The sequence below is a fragment of the Cherax quadricarinatus genome, chromosome 9, assembly GCF_038502225.1.
Source record: "Cherax quadricarinatus isolate ZL_2023a chromosome 9, ASM3850222v1, whole genome shotgun sequence".
NCBI classification, from domain to species: domain Eukaryota; kingdom Metazoa; phylum Arthropoda; class Malacostraca; order Decapoda; family Parastacidae; genus Cherax; species Cherax quadricarinatus.
In genome coordinates, this window is record NC_091300.1 from 58213240 (window position 1) to 58233744 (window position 20505).

General features: G+C 39.7%; 1 protein-coding gene across 2 annotated transcripts in view; it reads right to left on the minus strand.

The window, feature by feature from the left end:
- Positions 1-409: 409 nt before the first annotated feature.
- The window catches only part of LOC128686042 (uncharacterized), a 44266-nt gene continuing 24170 nt past the window's right edge, over positions 410-20505 (minus strand). For both annotated transcript variants that reach the window (XM_053772676.2, XM_053772677.2), the window contains 2 exons: positions 1774-1889; positions 410-1007 (listed from right to left, as the gene is read on the minus strand). In XM_053772676.2, the coding sequence (XP_053628651.2) occupies positions 533-1007; positions 1774-1889 (591 nt within the window). In that variant the 3' untranslated portion in view covers positions 410-532. The remainder of the gene's footprint in view (positions 1008-1773; positions 1890-20505) is intronic.

Below are 20505 nucleotides of genomic sequence, written 5' to 3' on the forward strand. Positions count from 1 at the left end.
ACTTTATCATAAAACTCCAGAAGGTTTGTGACACAGGATTTTCCTTCCATGAATCCGTGCTGGATGGCGTTTATACTCTTGTTCCGTTCCAGGTGCTCCACCACTCTCCTCCTGATAATCTTCTCCATAACTTTGCATACTATACACGTCAGTGACACAGGTCTATAGTTTAGTGCCTCTTTTCTGTCTCTTTTTTTCAAAATGGAAACTACATTTGTCGTCTTCCATACCTCAGGTAGTTGCCCAATTTCCAGGAATGTGTTGAAGATTGTGGTAAGTGGCACACACAGCATATCCGCTGTGTGTGTGTGTGTGTGTGTGTGTGTGTGTGTGTGTGCGTGTGTGTGTGTGTGTGTACTTACCTAATTGTGGTTGCAGGGGTCGAGACTCAGCTCTTGGCCCCGTGTGTGTGTGTGTGTGTGTGTGTGTGTGTGTGTGTGTGTGTGTGTGTGTGTGTGTGTCTGTCTGTCTGTCTGTCTGTCTGTTTCTGTGTGGGGGACAGGGGATGGGAAGGAGGAAAACACAATGAGATTTATTGAGTGGAGGGAAAATCTTCAGAACCTCCCAGCACGGAGCAGACCAGAAACATGACGGGAGTCTCCCTGACGAACCCCAGCCCCTCATGGAATCTTATGGAAGGCTCATTTTTGTCCACAATGATAAGTGAGGCACTTGTGCCTTCTCTCAGCAAGTGTGTTACCAGGGCGAGAGTGACAGCCTTACCGAGGCCCATCCTGCGATATTTCTCCAAGGTAAATGTGTTCTGAATAGTGTTATGCGGTGAGAACTGTGCCCACGCTATGGGTTGTTCCGTGTCTTCCAGTGCTGAATCTTCAGTGCTCTCTGTAGTGTGGGGTGAAGGGCAAGGGTAGACAGCATAGCCAGGGAGAGCTTTCACCATCTCAGTATATTCCTCAATGTTCTCAAGTTGGTTATACTCCCAGTGTTTGAAAAGAACATGAGCGTGATGCGGTTCCACAGGTCCTATCCTTAATCCCTCTGGTAACCTGGAGGAAAAATCACCGATAGTACATTAATCTGACTTTTTATGTCTTTAAAGTCTAAATGTAATAAGTATTTTTTTAATTAACAGTACAAATTACTTATATGTACTGTAATTAGATAACTTCATAGGGTGTTCAAGCTCATCGACTACACGAAAGTTAATAAAACTTTCTGAAACCTGTTCACTACTAGTCAGGAAAACTTTAATGCCCAAAGTATGATTGTAATTAACTCCTCAGCGTATTAATTCAGCATATATGATCTGACAGACGAACTCTGTCTGTACACTTCTAACTATACCAGGAAGGTCACGTCAGTATCTTCAAATGTCACTAATTTCGTTTTTTAATGAATTTTATATTATTGGCCTCAGCTCAAAAAACAGATTTTTTTTTTACTTAATTTTTAAATTACCATTTTTCGTTGATAACATCAATATGACAACATTGCAAAAACAAAAATGTTAAATTCATATGCAAAATCGTAAAACTTTGCAAAATTTACTGAATTAGACAGTTTAAAATTCAAAGTGTGGCAAATTTAGAATTAACACACAAATTAATAATAGACGATAGACGCTTTGGTCCATTTTAGATTAATTTTAAGCAGATAATAATTTAAGCAGGAAAAAAATTGTAAACTGTTCATTGCCACTTCATAGGTGAATAATTTAAGTCTTGATACAGATATTTATACGTATAGATGTTTAAAATATATTTTATTGTAAAAAGACTCACATAAAACGAGTAGCAAGTCCACATACAGTACCTGGGAGAGGCGGAGGGAAGAATAGCCTGGGTTATAGTGTACACGTGAGCGTCAATAACGGGGTCAGGTATTAATTTACCTCCCCCAAGTACGCCGGTCCTGATCATCTCATCCATCTGATACGATAAAGAAACATTTGAGTCACAGGAAATAATGTTCAGTATATGTAGGAGGCCCAGGGTAGGCCTTAAGCTGATTGGACCGATTGCTCCCAATTGGGCCCCGCGCCATAGGGGGCCCCACGCTAGAGTGTAATCTACTCTTGTTTGTTAATTGTAGGCTTACATGTATGCAATTCTGTATTAAAATGAAGTTTACATCTGCTTGGTCTATTAACTCGCATACATTTTTTAAGCGCACAGTTTGATTGCTTTTCAAAACTGTTCCCATTTGGACCCCGCACCTCCCAATACCGGCTCTGTGTAGGACAAAATGATTATGGAAAAAATGACCAACATAATGGTCACCAACGCTTCAGGAAAGGACAAATTTCGTCTCCTAGCTGTGAAGGCACAAAATTCAGGAGATTTCCTTCTAGATGTTCCCAATTCCTTGGACACTCAACTCGACCCAAAGGGATATTTGGATTGGTGTTGCTGTTCTCCTAGCCTCCCTCATACTCAGTGAACATAGGTATATTTGCGGCAGGGCGTCAGCTGATCATTTCGGACTACACTGTCTCGTTTGTCAAACATCAGAAAGGAAATATGCGAGACATGAGAAGGTCAACGACATTATCAGCTGAAAAGGAACCCCAAGTACTGAGGTCTGACCGGAGTCCCTATGCTACCCTGGAAAGATAGAAAGCAGATCGCATGGGACTACTTAAGAGGATGGAGCCGCTAGCTTCAGGGAAACCGAGATCAAAAAATGTGGTGGGCTACCACCTTGCTATAACTTCATCCCAGAGGTTCTACTTGTTCAGGAAGAAAATAGGAAGCTGAAGCATCGCCCAGATGAGTTTGGGAGTGAGTGTGAGATGGTTGGAGCTGGTAAGGAGGAGAAGGATACCAGCAGTGAGTCAGAGATTGGCAGCCACTTTAAATGGCAAGTGGTTCATAATTCAGGAAGAAGGAAGATAAGGAAAGTTAATAGAGAAGATGTGAAGGTGAAAAATCAATTCTCTGTTCTCCAGGACGATTGTATTTCAGTGGTTAGTGAGGTAAAAGGTACCCTGCTAATCAAGGTAGGTATATTTTGATTGTGGGAGATTCTCAGGTAAGATATATGGAGCATGCTTTTTGTATTAGAGACAGAAAGGTCAGACAGAGGGTGAGCCCCCCAGGAACTGGTGTTGGTGACATAGTCAGCAGGTTGAATAATATTATGTCAGGTAATGGGAACAAGCTTATTATCTGTCTTAGTGCTGGTGAAAATGATATTGGGAAGGGCAGAAGACAGGAGCTGCTGGATAAGTACAGGTCAGCCATAGAAGTACTCAGGTATAAGGGAGGGATCCCAATCATATGTAGCATCTTGCCTAGAAGGGGAGTGGGCAATGAATGGATGTCTAGGGCAATTGGTATAAATTGCTGGCTAGACAGGAACTTGCAATCCCATTCATTGATAACAGGGACAAATTCTACGGCAAAAGTGATATGTATGCAAGAGATAGGGGTTCATCTTTCTGGGGCTGGAGTGGTTGCATTAACCAGTTCGATTAAGAGAGTCATTGTTGACTTGTCTAGAACTTTAAACTGATAGATTATAGAGGTATGGGTGTTTGTGGGAAATAATCAGGCTGCAGAACTAGGGTTGAAAACACCAGATATTACCAGGATACCCCAGAGGCATGTTTAAAAGACAATATTCAAAATAAAATTGCTAGTAAAGGCAATGCAATTATTAAGCAAACAAAGAGAGATAGTAAAGGGCAACAAGTGACTAGCTCCCTTATGGTTTACTATACAAATAGTAGGAGTTTAAGAAATAAGATAGATGAGATGAAATTACTTGCAAATGCAGGTAATATAGATATTATTGCTATAACAGAGATCTGGATCAACTTGAAAGATACAGAAATGCTTTCCGAATGCAACATACAGGGTTATAAACTATTCCACACTGATAGGGTCAACAGAAAGGGAGATAGAGTGGAGATGTATGTCAGAGATCATTTAAATTGTTGTGTTAGACAAGATATAAGATCAGAAACATCGGACAGAATCTGTTTGGCTACAGTTTCTTGAAGGCCGTGAAATATTAATTTTGGGTGTGATATGTAGGCCGCCAAACCTTGATAGGGAGTGCGGTAGGCTGCTATGGGATGAAATTCATAAGGCGTCTAGATATGAAAATATGTTAATTAGAGATTTTAACTTTAGACAAATTGATTGGAACAAAATGACAGGAAATCTTGAGTCAAGTGACTTTTTTGATATGGTTCAGGATTGCTTTTTAAAACACACAAACATATACACACACACACACACACACACACACACACACACACACACACACACACACACACACACACACACACACACACACACACACACACACACATATATATATATATATATATATATATATATATATATATATATACATATATATATATATATATATATATATATATATATATATATATATATATATATATATATATATATATATATATATATATATATATATATATATATGTCGTGCCGAATAGGCAGAACTTGCGATCTTGGCTTAAATAGCAACGTACAGACCTGCTATCAACTTCGACAACTTCCACTAGTGAGAGGGGCTGGATTTGAGAGGGACCTGACCTTTCAACATCTGAGTTCTTACCTCTCCTAGTGGCCTACGTCTCACCTCTTGGCGCTATAAAAAGCCTCATCCTGTCACTTCTTCTCCATATTGTTTCATACTATGGAACAATGCTCTTCTCCAGACTGAGGGACTGACCACCTCAAAACTTTAAGGGTGATGGACTGATTACATCGTCTTCAAGTATCTTCTGCTTCTATCAACTTTTCTGTACTTGACTGAAGAAGCCTACTGTGTAGGCGAAACGTTTCATAATAAAGATACCTAACTGTTGCATATGTGTCTTACCTAACAGCAACGTTCATCTTGCCATATAGGACAAGCGAAAATTTGTGTATGCAATAATTTCGCCAAAATCATTCTGAGCCTAACGAAAAAAATGCATTTATTGTAAACAAATCTAAAATATATTTAGTTGGGTTAGGCAAAAATAAATTGTTCTTGTTATAATAAGGTTAGGTAAGTTTTCTAAGATTCTTTTGATGCAAAATTATAAATTTTTACATTAACATTAATGAAAAAAAATATATCTTTAAACGTATAAGAGAAAATTTTAGAAGGGACTTAATTTTAAATGAGTTCTTGCTAATTGACCAGTTTTACATATTCGGCACGACATATATATATATATATATATATATATATATATATATATATATATATATATATATATATATATATATATATATATATATATATATATATATATATATGTTATTATTTTTTTTATTATCACACTGGCCGATTCCCACCAAGGCAGGGTGGCCCGAAAAAGAAAAACTTTCACCAGTCGTCACGTGAGGTCACAGACCCTGAGCTGCTTTGGGGATTAGCGTGGACGGTTACAAAGCATGGCTTGCTTCTGCAGTGTTTTAAAAACTGAGGTTGGAGAGTTGAAGGAGGAGGTCTTGCTTCTCCAGGAGGAGATTAGGAGGCTGAAGGTCCACCTCAATGGGTCTGGGAGAGAGTGTGAGGTGGCTGGAGTTGTGGGGAATGAGACTTCTAGCAGTGAGGTGCAGTCTGTCTCTCGCTGTGAGGAGGCTGTAGTTGGGCAGGTAGCAACGGCTACCAGCAGTGAGGTGCAGCCCAGCACCTGCTACAAGTGGCGAGTTGTTCACAGTAATGGGAGGCGCATCAGAGTAAGGAAAATTAAGAGTGAAGATCTGAAGGTAGGAAATCGCTTCTCTGTTCTCCAGGATGAATGTACTTCAGTGGCCAGTGAAGGTAAGGGTACTACTGCCCCTGCTAATGAAGGTAAGCGCATTCTTGTGGTTGGTGACTCTCAGGTAAGATATATTGACCGTGCTTTTTGTAATAGGAATAAGAAGATGAGAGATAGAGTGTGCTTCCCTGGAGCTGGTGTTGGGGACATTGTCAACAGGCTGGATAATATCATGTCAGGTAATGGGAACAAGCCCATTATCTGTCTCAGTGCTGGTGGAAATGATATTGGGAAGGGTAGGAGAGAAGAGCTGCTAGATAAGTACAGGTCAGCTATAGATTTCATTAAGTCTAAGGGAGGGATCCCAATCATATGTAGCATCTTGCCTAGAAGGGGAGTAGGAAATGAATGGTTGTCTAGGGCAATTGGTGTAAATTGCTGGCTAGACAGATACTGCAAGGAACTTGCAATCCCATTCATTGACAACTGGAACAACTTTTATGGCAAACATGATATGTATGCAAGGGATGGGGTACATCTCTCTGGGGCAGGGGTGGTAGCACTTGCAGACTCGATTGAGAAGGCCATTGGTGAAATGCCTATGATTTTAAACTGATGGAAGATAGAGGTATGGGTGTGTGTGGGAAACAAGCAGGTTGCAACACTAGGGTTGGAAACAGTAAATGTATAAAAGGCATTCAGCATGAAGTTATAAATAAAGACAATAGAACAGGTCAGCAAACAAAGGGGGACAGCAGAGGGCAGCAAGGGACTAGCTCCCTTAAGGTTTACTATACTAATAGCAGGAGTGTTAGAAATAAGATAGATGAGCTAAGATTAATTGCAAGTGCAGGAAACATAGATATTATTGCTATAACAGAGACCTGGCTCAATCTGAAAGATAGAGAGATGCCCTCTGAATGTCACATACAAGGCTATAAATTATTCCACACTGACAGGGTCAACAGGAAAGGTGGTGGAGTAGCGATGTATGTCAGAGACAATTTAAATTGTTGTGTTAGACAAGATATTAAATTAGAAGCGTCAGCCACTGAATCTGTTTGGTTACAGCTTCTCGAGGGCCGAGAAAAACTAATTTTGGGTGTGATTTACAGGGCCCCAAATCTTGATAGGGAGTGCAGTAAACTTCTATGGGACGAAATTCGTAAGGCATCTACATACGAAAATGTTGTGCTAATGGGAGATTTCAACTATAGACAGATTGACTGGAGCAATTTGACAGGAAATTTAGAGTCGGGTGACTTTCTTGATACGATCCAAGATTGTTTTTTAAAACAGTTTGTGACAGAGCCAACTAGGGGAAATAACCTCCTTGACTTGGTTCTTGCCAGTAGGGAAACACTAATTAATAATCTTGAGGTTAATGGTGAACTTGGGGAGAGTGATCACAAATCACTCAGTTTTAATATATCATGGAATTCCCCTAATAATGGCAATCAAGTCTCCGTCCCTGACTTTCGCTTGGCTGATTTCATAGGACTGAAAAATTACTTAGGTGGGCTGAACTGGAATGACCTGACTAAGGGTCAGGTAGGTGGTGATGGTTGCCGATATGATGCTTTCCAGGGCATAGTTCTAGCTGCTCAGTCAAATTATGTTCCAAATAGGGAAATCAGATCAAACAAAAATGATCCTAAATGGATGAACAATAGATTAAAATATCTGATTGGTCAAAAGAGAGGCATATATAGGCAAATCAAAAGAGGAGAGGGGCAATTAAGAAATCGATATATTCAGTTAAAGAGAGAAATAAAAAAGGGAATTAGAAAAGCAAAAAGAGATTATGAGGTTAAAGTTGCAAGAGAATCGAAGACTAACCCAAAAGGATTCTTTCAGGTATACAGAAGTAAGATCAGGGACAAGATAGGCCCACTCAAAAGTTCCTCGGGTCAGCTCACTGACAGTGATAAGGAAATGTGTAGAATTTTTAACACATACTTCCTCTCAGTTTTTACACAGGAGGATACCAGCGATATTCCAGTAATGATAAATTATGTAGAACAGGACGATAATAAACTGTGCACTATTAGGGTCACAAGGGACATGGTCCTTAGGCAAATAGATAAATTAAAACCTAACAAATCCCCAGGCCCTGATGAATTGTATGCAAGGGTTCTAAAGGAATGTAAAGAGGAGCTTAGCACACCTTTGGCTAATCTTTTCAACATATCACTACAAACTGGCATGGTGCCAGATAAGTGGAAAATGGCAAATGTGATACCTATTTTCAAAACAGGTGACAGGTCCTTAGCTTCGAACTATAGACCAATAAGCCTAACCTCCATAGTGGGAAAATTTATGGAATCAATAATTGCCGAGGCAGTTCGTAGCCACCTTGAAAAGCATAAATTAATCAACGAATCTCAGCATGGTTTTACAAAGGGGCATTCCTGCCTTACGAATTTATTAACTTTTTTCACTAAGGTATTTGAGGAGGTAGATCATGGTAATGAATATGATATTGTGTATATGGACTTCAGTAAGGCTTTTGACAGGGTCCCACATCAGAGACTATTGAGGAAAATTAAAGCACATGGAATAGGAGGAGAAATTTTTTCCTGGATAGAGGCATGGTTGACAAATAGGCAGCAGAGAGTTTGCATAAATGGGGAGAAATCAGAGTGGGGTAGCGTCACGAGCGGTGTTCCACAGGGGTCAGTGTTGGGCCCCCTGCTGTTCACAATCTACATAAACGACATAGATGAGGGCATAAAGAGCGACATCGGCAAGTTTGCCGATGACACCAAAATAGGCCGTCGAATTCATTCTGACGAGGACATTCGAGCACTCCAAGAAGATTTGAATAGACTGATGCAGTGGTCGGAGAAGTGGCAGATGCAGTTTAATAAAGACAAATGCAAAGTTCTAAATGTTGGACAGGACAATAACCATGCCACATATAAACTAAATAATGTAGATCTTAATATTACGGATTGCGAAAAAGATTTAGGAGTTCTGGTTAGCAGTAATCTGAAACCAAGACAACAGTGCATAAGTGTTCGCAATAAAGCTAATAGAATCCTTGGCTTCATATCAAGAAGCATAAATAATAGGAGTCCTCAGGTTGTTCTTCAACTCTATACATCCTTGGTTAGGCCTCATTTAGATTATGCTGCACAGTTTTGGTCACCGTATTACAGAATGGATATAAATTCTCTGGAAAATGTACAAAGGAGGATGACAAAGATGATCCCATGTATCAGAAACCTTCCCTATGAGGATAGACTGAGGGCCCTGAAACTGCACTCTCTAGAAAGACGTAGAATTAGGGGGGATATGATTGAGGTGTATAAGTGGAAGACAGGAATAAATAAAGGGGATGTAAATAGTGTGCTGAAAATATCTAGCCTAGACAGGACTCGCAGCAATGGTTTTAAGTTGGAAAAATTCAGATTCAGGAAGGATATAGGAAAGTACTGGTTTGGTAATAGAGTTGTGGATGAGTGGAACAAACTCCCAAGTACCGTTATAGAGGCCAGAACGTTGTGTAGCTTTAAAAATAGGTTGGATAAATACATGAGTAGATGTGGGTGGGTGTGAGTTAGACCTGATAGCTTGTGCTAACAGGTCGGTTGCCGTGTTCCTCCCTTAAGTCAATGTGACCTGACCTGTCTAGGTTGGGTGCATTGGCTTAAGCCGGTAGGAGACTTGGACCTGCCTCGCATGGGCCAGTAGGCCTTCTGCAGTGTTCCTTCGTTCTTATGTTCTTATGTTCTTATGTTCACTCCATCACTGTCTTGCCAGAAGGGTGCTTTACACTACAGTTTTTAAACTGCAACATTAACACCCCTCCTTCAGAGTGCAGGCACTGTACTTCCCATCTCCAGGACTCAAGTCCGGCCTGCCGGTTTCCCTGAATCCCTTCATAAATGTTACTTTGCTCACACTCCAACAGCACGTCAAGTATTAAAAACCATTTGTCTCCATTCACTCCTATCAAACACGCTCACGCATGCCTGCTGGAAGTCCAAGCCCCTCGCACACAAAACCTCCTTTACCCCCTCTCTCCAACCTTTCCTAGGCCGACCCCTACCCCGCCTTCCTTCCACTACAGACTGATACACTCTTGAAGTCATTTTGTTTCGCTCCATTCTCTCTACATGTCCGAACCACCTCAACAACCCTTCCTCAGCCCTCTGGACAACAGTTTTGGTAATCCCGCACCTCCTCCTAACTTCCAAACTACGAATTCTCTGCATTATATTCACACCACACATTGCCCTCAGACATGACATCTCCACTGCCTCCAGCCTTCTCCTCGCTGCAACATTCATCACCCACGCTTCACACCCATATAAGAGCGTTGGTAAAACTATACTCTCATACATTCCCCTCTTTGCCTCCAAGGACAATGTTCTTTGTCTCCACAGACTCCTAAGTGCACCGCTCACTCTTTTTCCCTCATCAATTCTATGATTCTCCTCATCTTTCATAGACCCATCCGCTAACACGTCCACTCCCAAATATCTGAAAACGTTCACCTCCTCCATACTCTCTCCCTCCAATCTGATATTCAATCTTTCATCACCTAATCTTTTTGTTATCCTCATAACCTTACTCTTTCCTATATTCACCTTTAATTTTCTTCTTTTGCACACCCTACCAAATTCATCCACCAATCTCTGCAACTTCTCTTCAGAATCTCCCAAGAGCACAGTGTCATCAGCAAAGAGCAGCTGTGACAACTCCCACTTTGTGTGTGATTCTTTATCTTTTAATTCCACGCCTCTTGCCAAGACCCTCGCATTTACTTCTCTTACAACCCCATCTATAAATATATTAAACAACCACGGTGACATCACACATCCTTGTCTAAGGCCTGCTTTTACTGGGAAAAAATTTCCCTCTTTCCTACATACTCTAACTTGAGCCTCACTATCCTCGTAAAATCTCTTCACTGCTTTCAGTAACCTACCTCCTACACCATACACTTGCAACATCTGCCACATTGCCCCCCTATCCACCCTGTCATACGCCTTTTCCAAATCCATAAATGCCACAAAGACCTCTTTAGCCTTATCTAAATACTGTTCACTTATATGTTTCACTGTAAACACCTGGTCCACACACCCCCTACCTTTCCTAAAGCCTCCTTGTTCATCTATCCTATTCTCCGTCTTACTCTTAATTCTTTCAATTATAACTCTACCAAACACTTTACCAGGTATACTCAACAGACTTATCCCCCTATAATTTTTGCACTCTCTTTTATCCCCTTTGCCTTTATACAAAGGAACTATGCATGCTCTCTGCCAATCCCTAGGTACCTTACCCTCTTCCATACATTTATTAAATAATTGCACCAACCACTCCAAAACTATATCCCCACCTGCTTTTAACATTTCTATCTTTATCCCATCAATCCCGGCTGCCTTACCCCCTTTCATTTTACCTACTGCCTCACCAACTTCCCCCACACTCACAACTGGCTCTTCCTCACTCCTACAAGATGTTATTCCTCCTTGCCCTATACACGAAATCACAGCTTCCCTATCTTCATCAACATTTAACAATTCCTCAAAATATTCCCTCCATCTTCCCAATACCTCTAACTCTCCATTTAATAACTCTCCTCTCCTATTTTTAACTGACAAATCCATTTGTTCTCTAGGCTTTCTTAACTTGTTAATCTCACTCCAAAACTTTTTCTTATTTTCAACAAAATTTGTTGATAACATCTCACCCACTCTCTCATTTGCTCTCTTTTTACATTGCTTCACCACTCTCTTAACCTCTCTCTTTTTCTCCATATACTCTTCCCTCCTTGCATCACTTCTACTTTGTAAAAACTTCTCATATGCTAACGTTTTCTCCCTTACTACTCTCTTTACATCATCATTCCACCAATCGCTCCTCTTCCCTCCTGCACCCACTTTCCTGTAACCACAAACTTCTGCTGAACACTCTAACACTACATTTTTAAACCTACCCCATACCTCTTCGACCCCATTGCTTATGCTCTCATTAGCCCATCTATCCTCCAATAGCTGTTTATATCTTACCCTAACTGCCTCCTCTTTTAGTTTATAAACCTTTACCTCTCCCTTCCCTGATGCTTCTATTCTCCATGTATCCCAGCTACCTTTTACTCTCAGTGTAGCTACAACTAGAAAGTGATCTGATATATCTGTGGCCCATGTATAAACATGTACATCCTGAAGTCTACTCAACAGTCTTTTATCTACCAATACATAATCCAACAAACTATTGTCATTTCGCCCTACATCATATCGTGTATATTTATTTATCCTCATTTTCTTAAAATATGTATTACCTATAACTAAACCCCTTTCTATACAAAGTTCAATCAAAGGGCTCCCATTATCATTTACATCTGGCACCCCAAACTTACCTACCACACCCTCTCTAAAAGTTTCTCCTACTTTATATATATGTATATATATATATATACATATATATATATATATATATTATATATATATATATATATATATATATATATATATATATATATATATATATATATATATATATATATATATATATATATATATATATATATATATATATATGTCGTGCCGAATATGTAAAACTGGTCAATTAGCAAGAACTCATTTAAAATTAAGTCCTTTCTAAAATTTTCTCTTATACGTTTAAAGATATATTTTTTTCATTAATGTTAATATAAAAAATTTTAATTTTGCTCCAAAAGAATCTTAGAAAACTTACCTAACCTTATTATAAAAAGAACAATTTATTTTAGCCTAACCCAACTAAATATATTTTAGATTTTTTACAGTAATTTAGTACTAAACAAACACATTGAAATATATTTTTTTCGTTATCGTCAGAATGATTATGGCGAAATTATTGCATACACAAATTTTCACTTGTTCTGTATGGCAAGATGAACGTTGCTATTTAAGCCAAGATGGCAAGTTCTGCCTATTCGGCACGACATATATATATATATATATATATATATATATATATATATATATATATATATATATATATATATATATATATATATATATATATATATATATATATATATATATATACCGATCATGGAAAAAATCGCCAACACAATGCTCTCCAATGCTTCAGGAAAGAACAAAGCTCGTCTCCTGGCAGTGAAGGCACCACACTCAGGAGAGTTCCTGTTAGCTGTTCCCAATACCTCCCTGGGCACCCGTCGCGACCCACAGGCCATTCGGATTGGTGTTGCTCTTCGCCTAGCCGCCCCCATCCTCACCGAACATAGGTGTATTTGCGGCAGGGCGACAGCTGATCAATTCGGACTTCATGGTCTCATGTGCCACACAGCAGAAGGGAAGTATGCCAGACATGAGGAGATCAATGACATAATAAAGAGAAGCCTCGTCACAGCCCGTTGCCCAGCTCAACGGGAACCCCAAGTACAGAGGTCTGATGGAAGTCAAAAGCTTCCTGATGGAGCCACTATGCTACCCTGGAAGGATGGAAAGCAGATTGCCTGGGACTACACCTGTGATGCCACATTGGCAGACACCAACTTGCCATACTCTGTAGTGGAAGAGGGTGGAGCTGCCAGCCACAGGGAGACCCAGAAGATCCGAAAATATGAAGACCTTCCCCCTTGCTATAACTTCATTCCAATAGGGCCGGAGACCCTTGGAGCATGGGGCAAGTGTGCTCAAAAGTTCCTCAAAGAGCTGGGTGAAAAGCTCATCATAGAAACCAAGGACCACAGGGCGACCAGCTTCCTCTTTCAGAGAGTCAGTGTTGCGATCCAGAGAGGAAATGCCTGCAGCATTCTGGGCACGCGGCCCACCGCAGGGGAGCTGGACGAAGTATTCGAGATGTAGCCCTGAGTTACCTATGTTGTTTTACTTTCTGATGTATTTTTGTGAATCTTTGACCAATGTATTTTGTATTTAAGTATATATATATATATATATATATATATATATATATATATATATATATATATATATATATATATATATATATATATATATATATATATATATATATATATATGTCGTGCCGAATAGGCAGAACTTGCGATTTTGGCTTAAATAGCAACGCTCACCTTGCCATATAGGACAAGTGAAAATTTGTGTATGCAATAATTTCGCCAAAATCAATCTGAACCTAACGAAAAAAAATATATTTCACTGTGTTTGTTTAGTATTAAATTGTTGTAAACAAATCTAAAATATATTTAGTTGGGTTAGGCAAAAATAAATTGCGCTTGTTATAATAAGGTTAGGTAAGTTTTCTAAGTTCCTTTTGGTGCAAAATTATAAATTTTTACACCAATATTAATGAAAAAAATATCTTTAAACGTATAAGAGAAAATTTTAGGAAGGACTTAATTTTAAATGAGTTCTTGTTAATTAACCAATTTTACATATTCGGCACGACATATACATATATATATATATATATATATATATATATATATATATATATATATATATATATATATATATATATATATATATATATACACAGTGGTCCCTCGTTTTTCGTAATTAATCCGTTCCTGGAGCCGTTACTATAAACGAAATTTACGATTTTCGAATCAATTTTCCCCATAAGAAATAATGTAAATACAATTAATCCGTTCCTGACACCCAGAAGTATTAAAACAAAAAAATTTTTAACATGAAATATACATGTAGTACATAAACAATACAATGGGAAATGATGAATGAAACATTAACAGCATAACACTTACCTTTATTGGAGATTCTTCTCAGTGTATGGGAGACTGGAGGAGGAGAGAGAGTGGATTGTTTATAGTTTGGAAGGGAAATCCCCTTCCATCAACACCTCAGGTACCATTTACTTTTCTGGGGTTGCTTCTCTTCTCTGTTTCTTAATGCCACTAGGACCACCTTGAGAGTCACTGGAGTCCTGTATCACAAAATAACTGTGGAGAGAGCTCTGTTTCTGGCATCTCTTTAATACATCCCTAAAATGGCCCAAGACTTTGTCACTGTACATGTTGCCAACCTGGCTTGCAACAACCTTGTTAGGGTGATGTTTCTCCATAAAGCTTTCCATCTTACCCCACATAGTAAAAATCTCTTTAATTTCTGAAGAAGGCACCTTCTTCCATCTCTCTTCCTCCTCCTCTGCAGCAAGATTCTGAGCTGCGATGTGTTGCTCTTCCTGCTGAAGCTCTTGCAGCTCCTCAGTGGTGAGCTCTTCATTGTGGTCTTCCACCAATTCTTCCACATCCTCCAAACTCACATCCAACCCCATGGAACTCCCCAGTGCCACAATTGATTTTACAACAGACATAGGCTCATTAGGGTCAGTCCCAAATTCTTCAAAATCCCTCTTGTCGACACAATCTGGCCACAATTTTCTCCAGGCAGAGTTCAAAGTCCTGGTAGTCACTCCCTGCCAAGCCATACCTATAAGGGTTATGCAGTGGAGGATGCTGAAGTGTTCTCTCCAAAATTCCCTTAGGGTCAAGTGAGTGTCTGTGGTCACAGTCAAGCACCTGTGAAACATTGCTTTTGTGTAGAGTTTTTTAAAGTTTGCAATAACCTGCTGGTCCATGGGTTGGAGGAGAGGAGTGGTATTCGGGGGCAAGAACTTTACTGTGATGAACCCAAACTCCTCGAAAATTAGGTCATCCAAGTTTGGAGGATGAGCAGGTGCATTGTAGCAGGCACTTGAAATCCAATTTCTTTTCCAGGAGATACTCCTTCACACTAGGGCCAAACACTTCATTGAACCACTCGACGAAAATTTCCCTCGTGACCCATGCCTTACTATTAGATTTCCAAAACACACACAATTTACTCTTCATAACATTGTTTTTCCTGAACACTCTGGGATTTTCAGAATGGTACATTAGTAATGGCTTCACTTTGAAATCCCCACTAGCATTAGCACAGAACATTAGCGTCAGCCTGTCTTTCATAGGCTTGTGTCCTGGCATTGCCTTTTCCTCTTGTGTAATGAAGGTCCTGTTTGGCATTTTCTTCCAAAAGAGGCCTGTTTCGTCACAATTGAACACTTGTTCAGGTTTCAGTCCTTCAGCCTCTATGTACTCCTGGAATTCATGCACATATTTTTCAGCCGCCTTGTGGTCCGAACTGGCAGCCTCACCATGCCTTACCACACTGTGTATGCCAGTACGGTTCTTAAATCGCCAAAAGCAGCCTTTGCTGGCCTTAAATTCACTCACTTCACCACTATTTGCAGGCAATTTCTTTACCAAATCTTCATGCAACTGCCTAGCCTTTTCACAAATAAACGAAGTCATAAGAGTATCTCCTGCTAATTGTTTCTCATTTATCCACACCAATAATAACTTCTCAACCTCTTCCAGTACTGGTGATCTCATTTTTGTCAGCATAGTTACTCCCTTTGCAACAACAGCATCTTTTATTTCATTTTTCTTGGCCACTATGGAACATAAGGTTGTGTAGGGTTTCTTATACATCCTAGACAGTTCGGCCACACTTGTACCACTTTCATATTGTTCAATGATGGTTTGCAGAACTCAAATCCGGTTTCCCAGGATCCCTTCACTAAATATTACCCTGCTCACACTCCAACAGCTCGTCAGGTCCCAAAAACCATTCGTCTCCATTCGCCCCTATCCTACGTATGGACTGATGAAGCCACTGTGTGGCTAAACGTTTCCTCAATAAAGATACCCAAGAGTTGCACATGTGTCTAATTTATCATGCTTCAATGTAAACACCTGATCTACACATCCCCTACCCACTCTAAAACCTACTTGCTCATCTGCAATCCTACATTCTGTATTACCTCTAATTCTTTTAATAATAACCCTACCATACACATTTCCTGGTATACTTAGCAAACTAATTCCTTTTTTATTTTTTTTCAATCTCTTTTGTCCCCCTTCCCTTTATATAATGGGACTATACACTCTCTCTGCCAATCCCTAGGAACCTTCCCCTCTTTCATGCATTTATTAAACAAAAATACCAACCACTCCAACACTATGTCCCCCTTTGCTTTTAACATTTCTCTCATGATCCCGTCAGTTCCAGCTGCTTTACCCCCTTTCATTTTACGTAATGCTTCATGCACCTCCCCCACATTTACATCCTGCTCTTCTTCACTCCTAAAAGATGGTATACCTCCCTGGCCAGTGCATGAAATTACCGCCTCCCTTTCTTCGTCGACAATTAAAAGTTCCTCAAAATATTCTGGCCATCTACCCAATACCTCCATCTCCCCATCTACTAACTCCCCTTCTCTGTTTTTAACTGACAAATTCATTCGTTCCGTAGGCTTTCTTAACTTGTTTAACTCACTCCAATTTTTTTTCTTATTTTCATTAAAATTTCTTGACAGTGCCTCTCCCACTCTATCATCTGCTCTCCTTTTGCACTCTCTCACCACTCTCTTCACCTTTCTTTTACTATCCGTATACTCTACTCTTCTCATAACACTTCTGCTTTGTAAAAATCTCTCATAAGCTACCTTTTTCTCTTTTATCAAACCCTTTACTTCTTAATTCCACCAATCACTCTTTCCTCCTGCACCCACCCTCCTATAACCACGAACTTCTGCCCCACATTCTAATACTGCATTTTAAAAACTATTCCAACCCTCTTCAACCATCCCCCCCACTAGCCCATCTTTTTGCCATAAGTTGCTTATATCTCACCCGAACTTCCTCCTCCCTTCGTTTATATACTTTCACCTCCCTCTTACTTGTTGACATTTTCCTCTTGCCCCATCTACCTCTTGCTCTAACTGCAGCTACAACTAAATAATGATCCAATATATCAGTTGCCCCTCTATAAACATGTACATCCTGGAGCCTACCCATCAACCTTTTATCCACCAATACATAATCTAACAAACTACTTTCATTACATGCTGCATCATACCTTGTATATTTATTTATCCTCTTTTACGTAAAATATGTATTACTTACTACCAAACCTCTTTCTACACATAGCTCGATTAAAGGCTCCCCATTTACATTTACCCCTGGCACTCCAAATTTACCTACTACTCCCTCGACAACATTTTTACCCACTTCAGCATTGAAATCCCCAACCACAAGTACTCTCACACTTGGTTCAAAACTCCCCATGCATTCACTCAACATTTCATAAGAACATAAGAACATAAGAAAGGAGGAACACTGCAGCAGGCCTGTTGGCCCATACTAGGCAGGTCCTTTACAATTCATCCCACTAACAAACATTTGACCAACCCAATTTTCAATGCCACCCAAGAAACAAGCTCCGATGTGCAAGTCCCTCTCAAATCCAACCCCTCCCACTCATGTACTTATCCAACCTAAATTTGAAACTACCCAAAGTCCTAGCCTGAATAACCCAACTAGGTAGACTATTCCACTCATCAACTACCCTATTTCCAAACCAATACTTTCCTATGTCCTTTCTAAATCTAAACTTATCTAATTTAAATCCATTACTGCGGTTCTCTCTTGGAGAGATATCCTCAAGACCTTGTTAATATCCCTTTTATTAATACCTATCTTCCACTTATACACTTCGATCAGGTCTCCCCTCATTCTTCGTCTAACAAGTGAATGTAACTTAAGAGTCTTCAATCTTTCTTCATAAGGAAGATTTCTAATGCTATGTATTAATTTAGTCATCCTACGCTGAATGTTTTCTAACGAATTTATGTCCATTCTGTAATATGGAGACCAGAATTGAGCTGCATAATCTAGGTGAGGCCTTACTAATGATGTATAAAGCTGCAGTATGACCTCTGGACTTCTGTTGCTTACACTTCTTGATACAAATCCCAGTAATCTATTTGCCTTATTACGTACGCTTAGGCATTGCTGTCTTGGTTTAAGGTTGCTGCTTACCATAACCCCAAAATCTCTCTCTCCTCTACACTTCTCTCTTCTCCAGGTGCATAAACGCTTACTGTAATCCACTTTTCACATCCAACCTTTATTTTATTCCACATAATCCTTGAATTAATACATTTATACTCCCTCTTTTCCTGCCATAGCATATCCTTCAATATTATTGCTACTCCTTCTTTAGCTTTAACACTGTTTGAAACCCCTGACCTAATCCCATTTATTCCTCTCTAATGAAACTCTCCAACCCCCTTCAGCTTTGTTTCACTTAAAGGCAGGGCATCCAGCTTCTTCTCATTCATAACATCCACAATCATACGCTGACATTAGTGGTCACCTGCGGTCATACCTGCCTAAGCTCTTGGGAGTTAGTGTGGGCTGTTACCAAGCCCCATGGCCTGTTGTAGTGTTTTAGAATCTCAAGTTCAAGTGTTGAAGAAGGAGATTCTACTTCTTCAGGAGGAAAATAGGAGGCTGAAGCTTCACATAGATGAGTTTGAGAGTGAGTGTGAGAAGGATTTAGCTGGTAAGGAGGAAATGGTCACCAGCAGTGATAGTGGCAGCGGCTTTAAGTGGCAAGTGGTTCACAGTTCAGGAAGAAGGAAGATGAATAGAGTTAATAGAGAAGATGTGAATTTAGGAAATCGATTCTCTGTTCTCCAAGACGAGTGTACTTCAGTGGTTAGTGAGGTTGAAGGTACCACTGATTCCCCTGCAAATCAAGGTAAGAATATTTTAATAGTAAGCGATTCTCAGGTAAGTTATATGGATGGCGCATTTTGTAACAGAGACAGAAAGGTCAGACAGAGAGTGTGCCTTCCTGGAGCTGGTGTTGGTGACATAGTCAGCAGGTTGGATAATAATGTGGCAGGTAATGGGAACAAGCCCATTATCTATCTTAGTGCTGGGGGTAATGACATTGGGAAGGGCAGGAGAGAGGAGCTGCTGGATAAGTACAGGTCAGCCATAGAAGTAGTTAGGTCTAAGGGAGGGATCCCAGTCATATGTAGCATCTTGCCTAGAAAGGGAGTGGGCAATGAATAGATGTCTAGGGCAATTGGTATAAATTGCTGGCTAGAGAGGTACTGCAAGGAACTTGCAATCCCATTCATTGATAACTGGGACCTATTATTTGGCAAACATAATATGTATCCAAGGGATGGGGTTCATCTCTCTGGGGATGCAGTGGTTGCATTAGCCAATTCAATTGAGAGGGTAATTGATGACTTGTCTAGGAATTTAAACTGATAGATTAGAGAGGTATGGGTGTTTGAGGGAAACAGTCAGGTTGCAGCATTAGGGTTAAAAACAGCAGTTATTACCGGGATACCTCAGGGAAATGTTTAAAAGACAATATTCAAAATAAAGTTGCTAGTAATGGCAAATCAAATGATCAACAAACAAACAAAGATAGTAGAGGGCAACGAGTGACTAGCTCCCTTAAGGTTTACTATACAAATAGCAGGAGTCAAAGAAATAAGGTAGATGAGCTAAGATTACTTGCAAGTGCAGGTAATATAGATATTATTGGTATAACAGAGACCTGGATCAACCTGAAAGATAGAGAAATGCCTTCTGAATGCAACATACAGGGTTATAAACTATTCCACACTGATAGGGTCAACAGGAAGGGTGGTGGAGTGGCGATCTTTGTCAGAGATAATTTAAATTGTTGTCTTACACATGATATAAGATTAGAGACATCGAACACAGAATCTGTTTGGCTACAGTTTCTCGAGGGACGTGACAAATTAATTTTGGGTGTGATTTATAGACCCCAAAACCTTGATAGGGAGTGCAGTAAGCTGTTATGGGAAGAAATTCATAAGGCATCTAGATATGAAAATGTTGTGATAATGGGAGATTTTAGCTTTAGACAAATTGATTGGAGCATTATGACAGGAAATCTTGAGTCTAGTGACTTTCTTGATACGGTTCAGGATTGCTTTTTAGAACAGGTTGTGACAGAACCAACTAGAGGAAACAA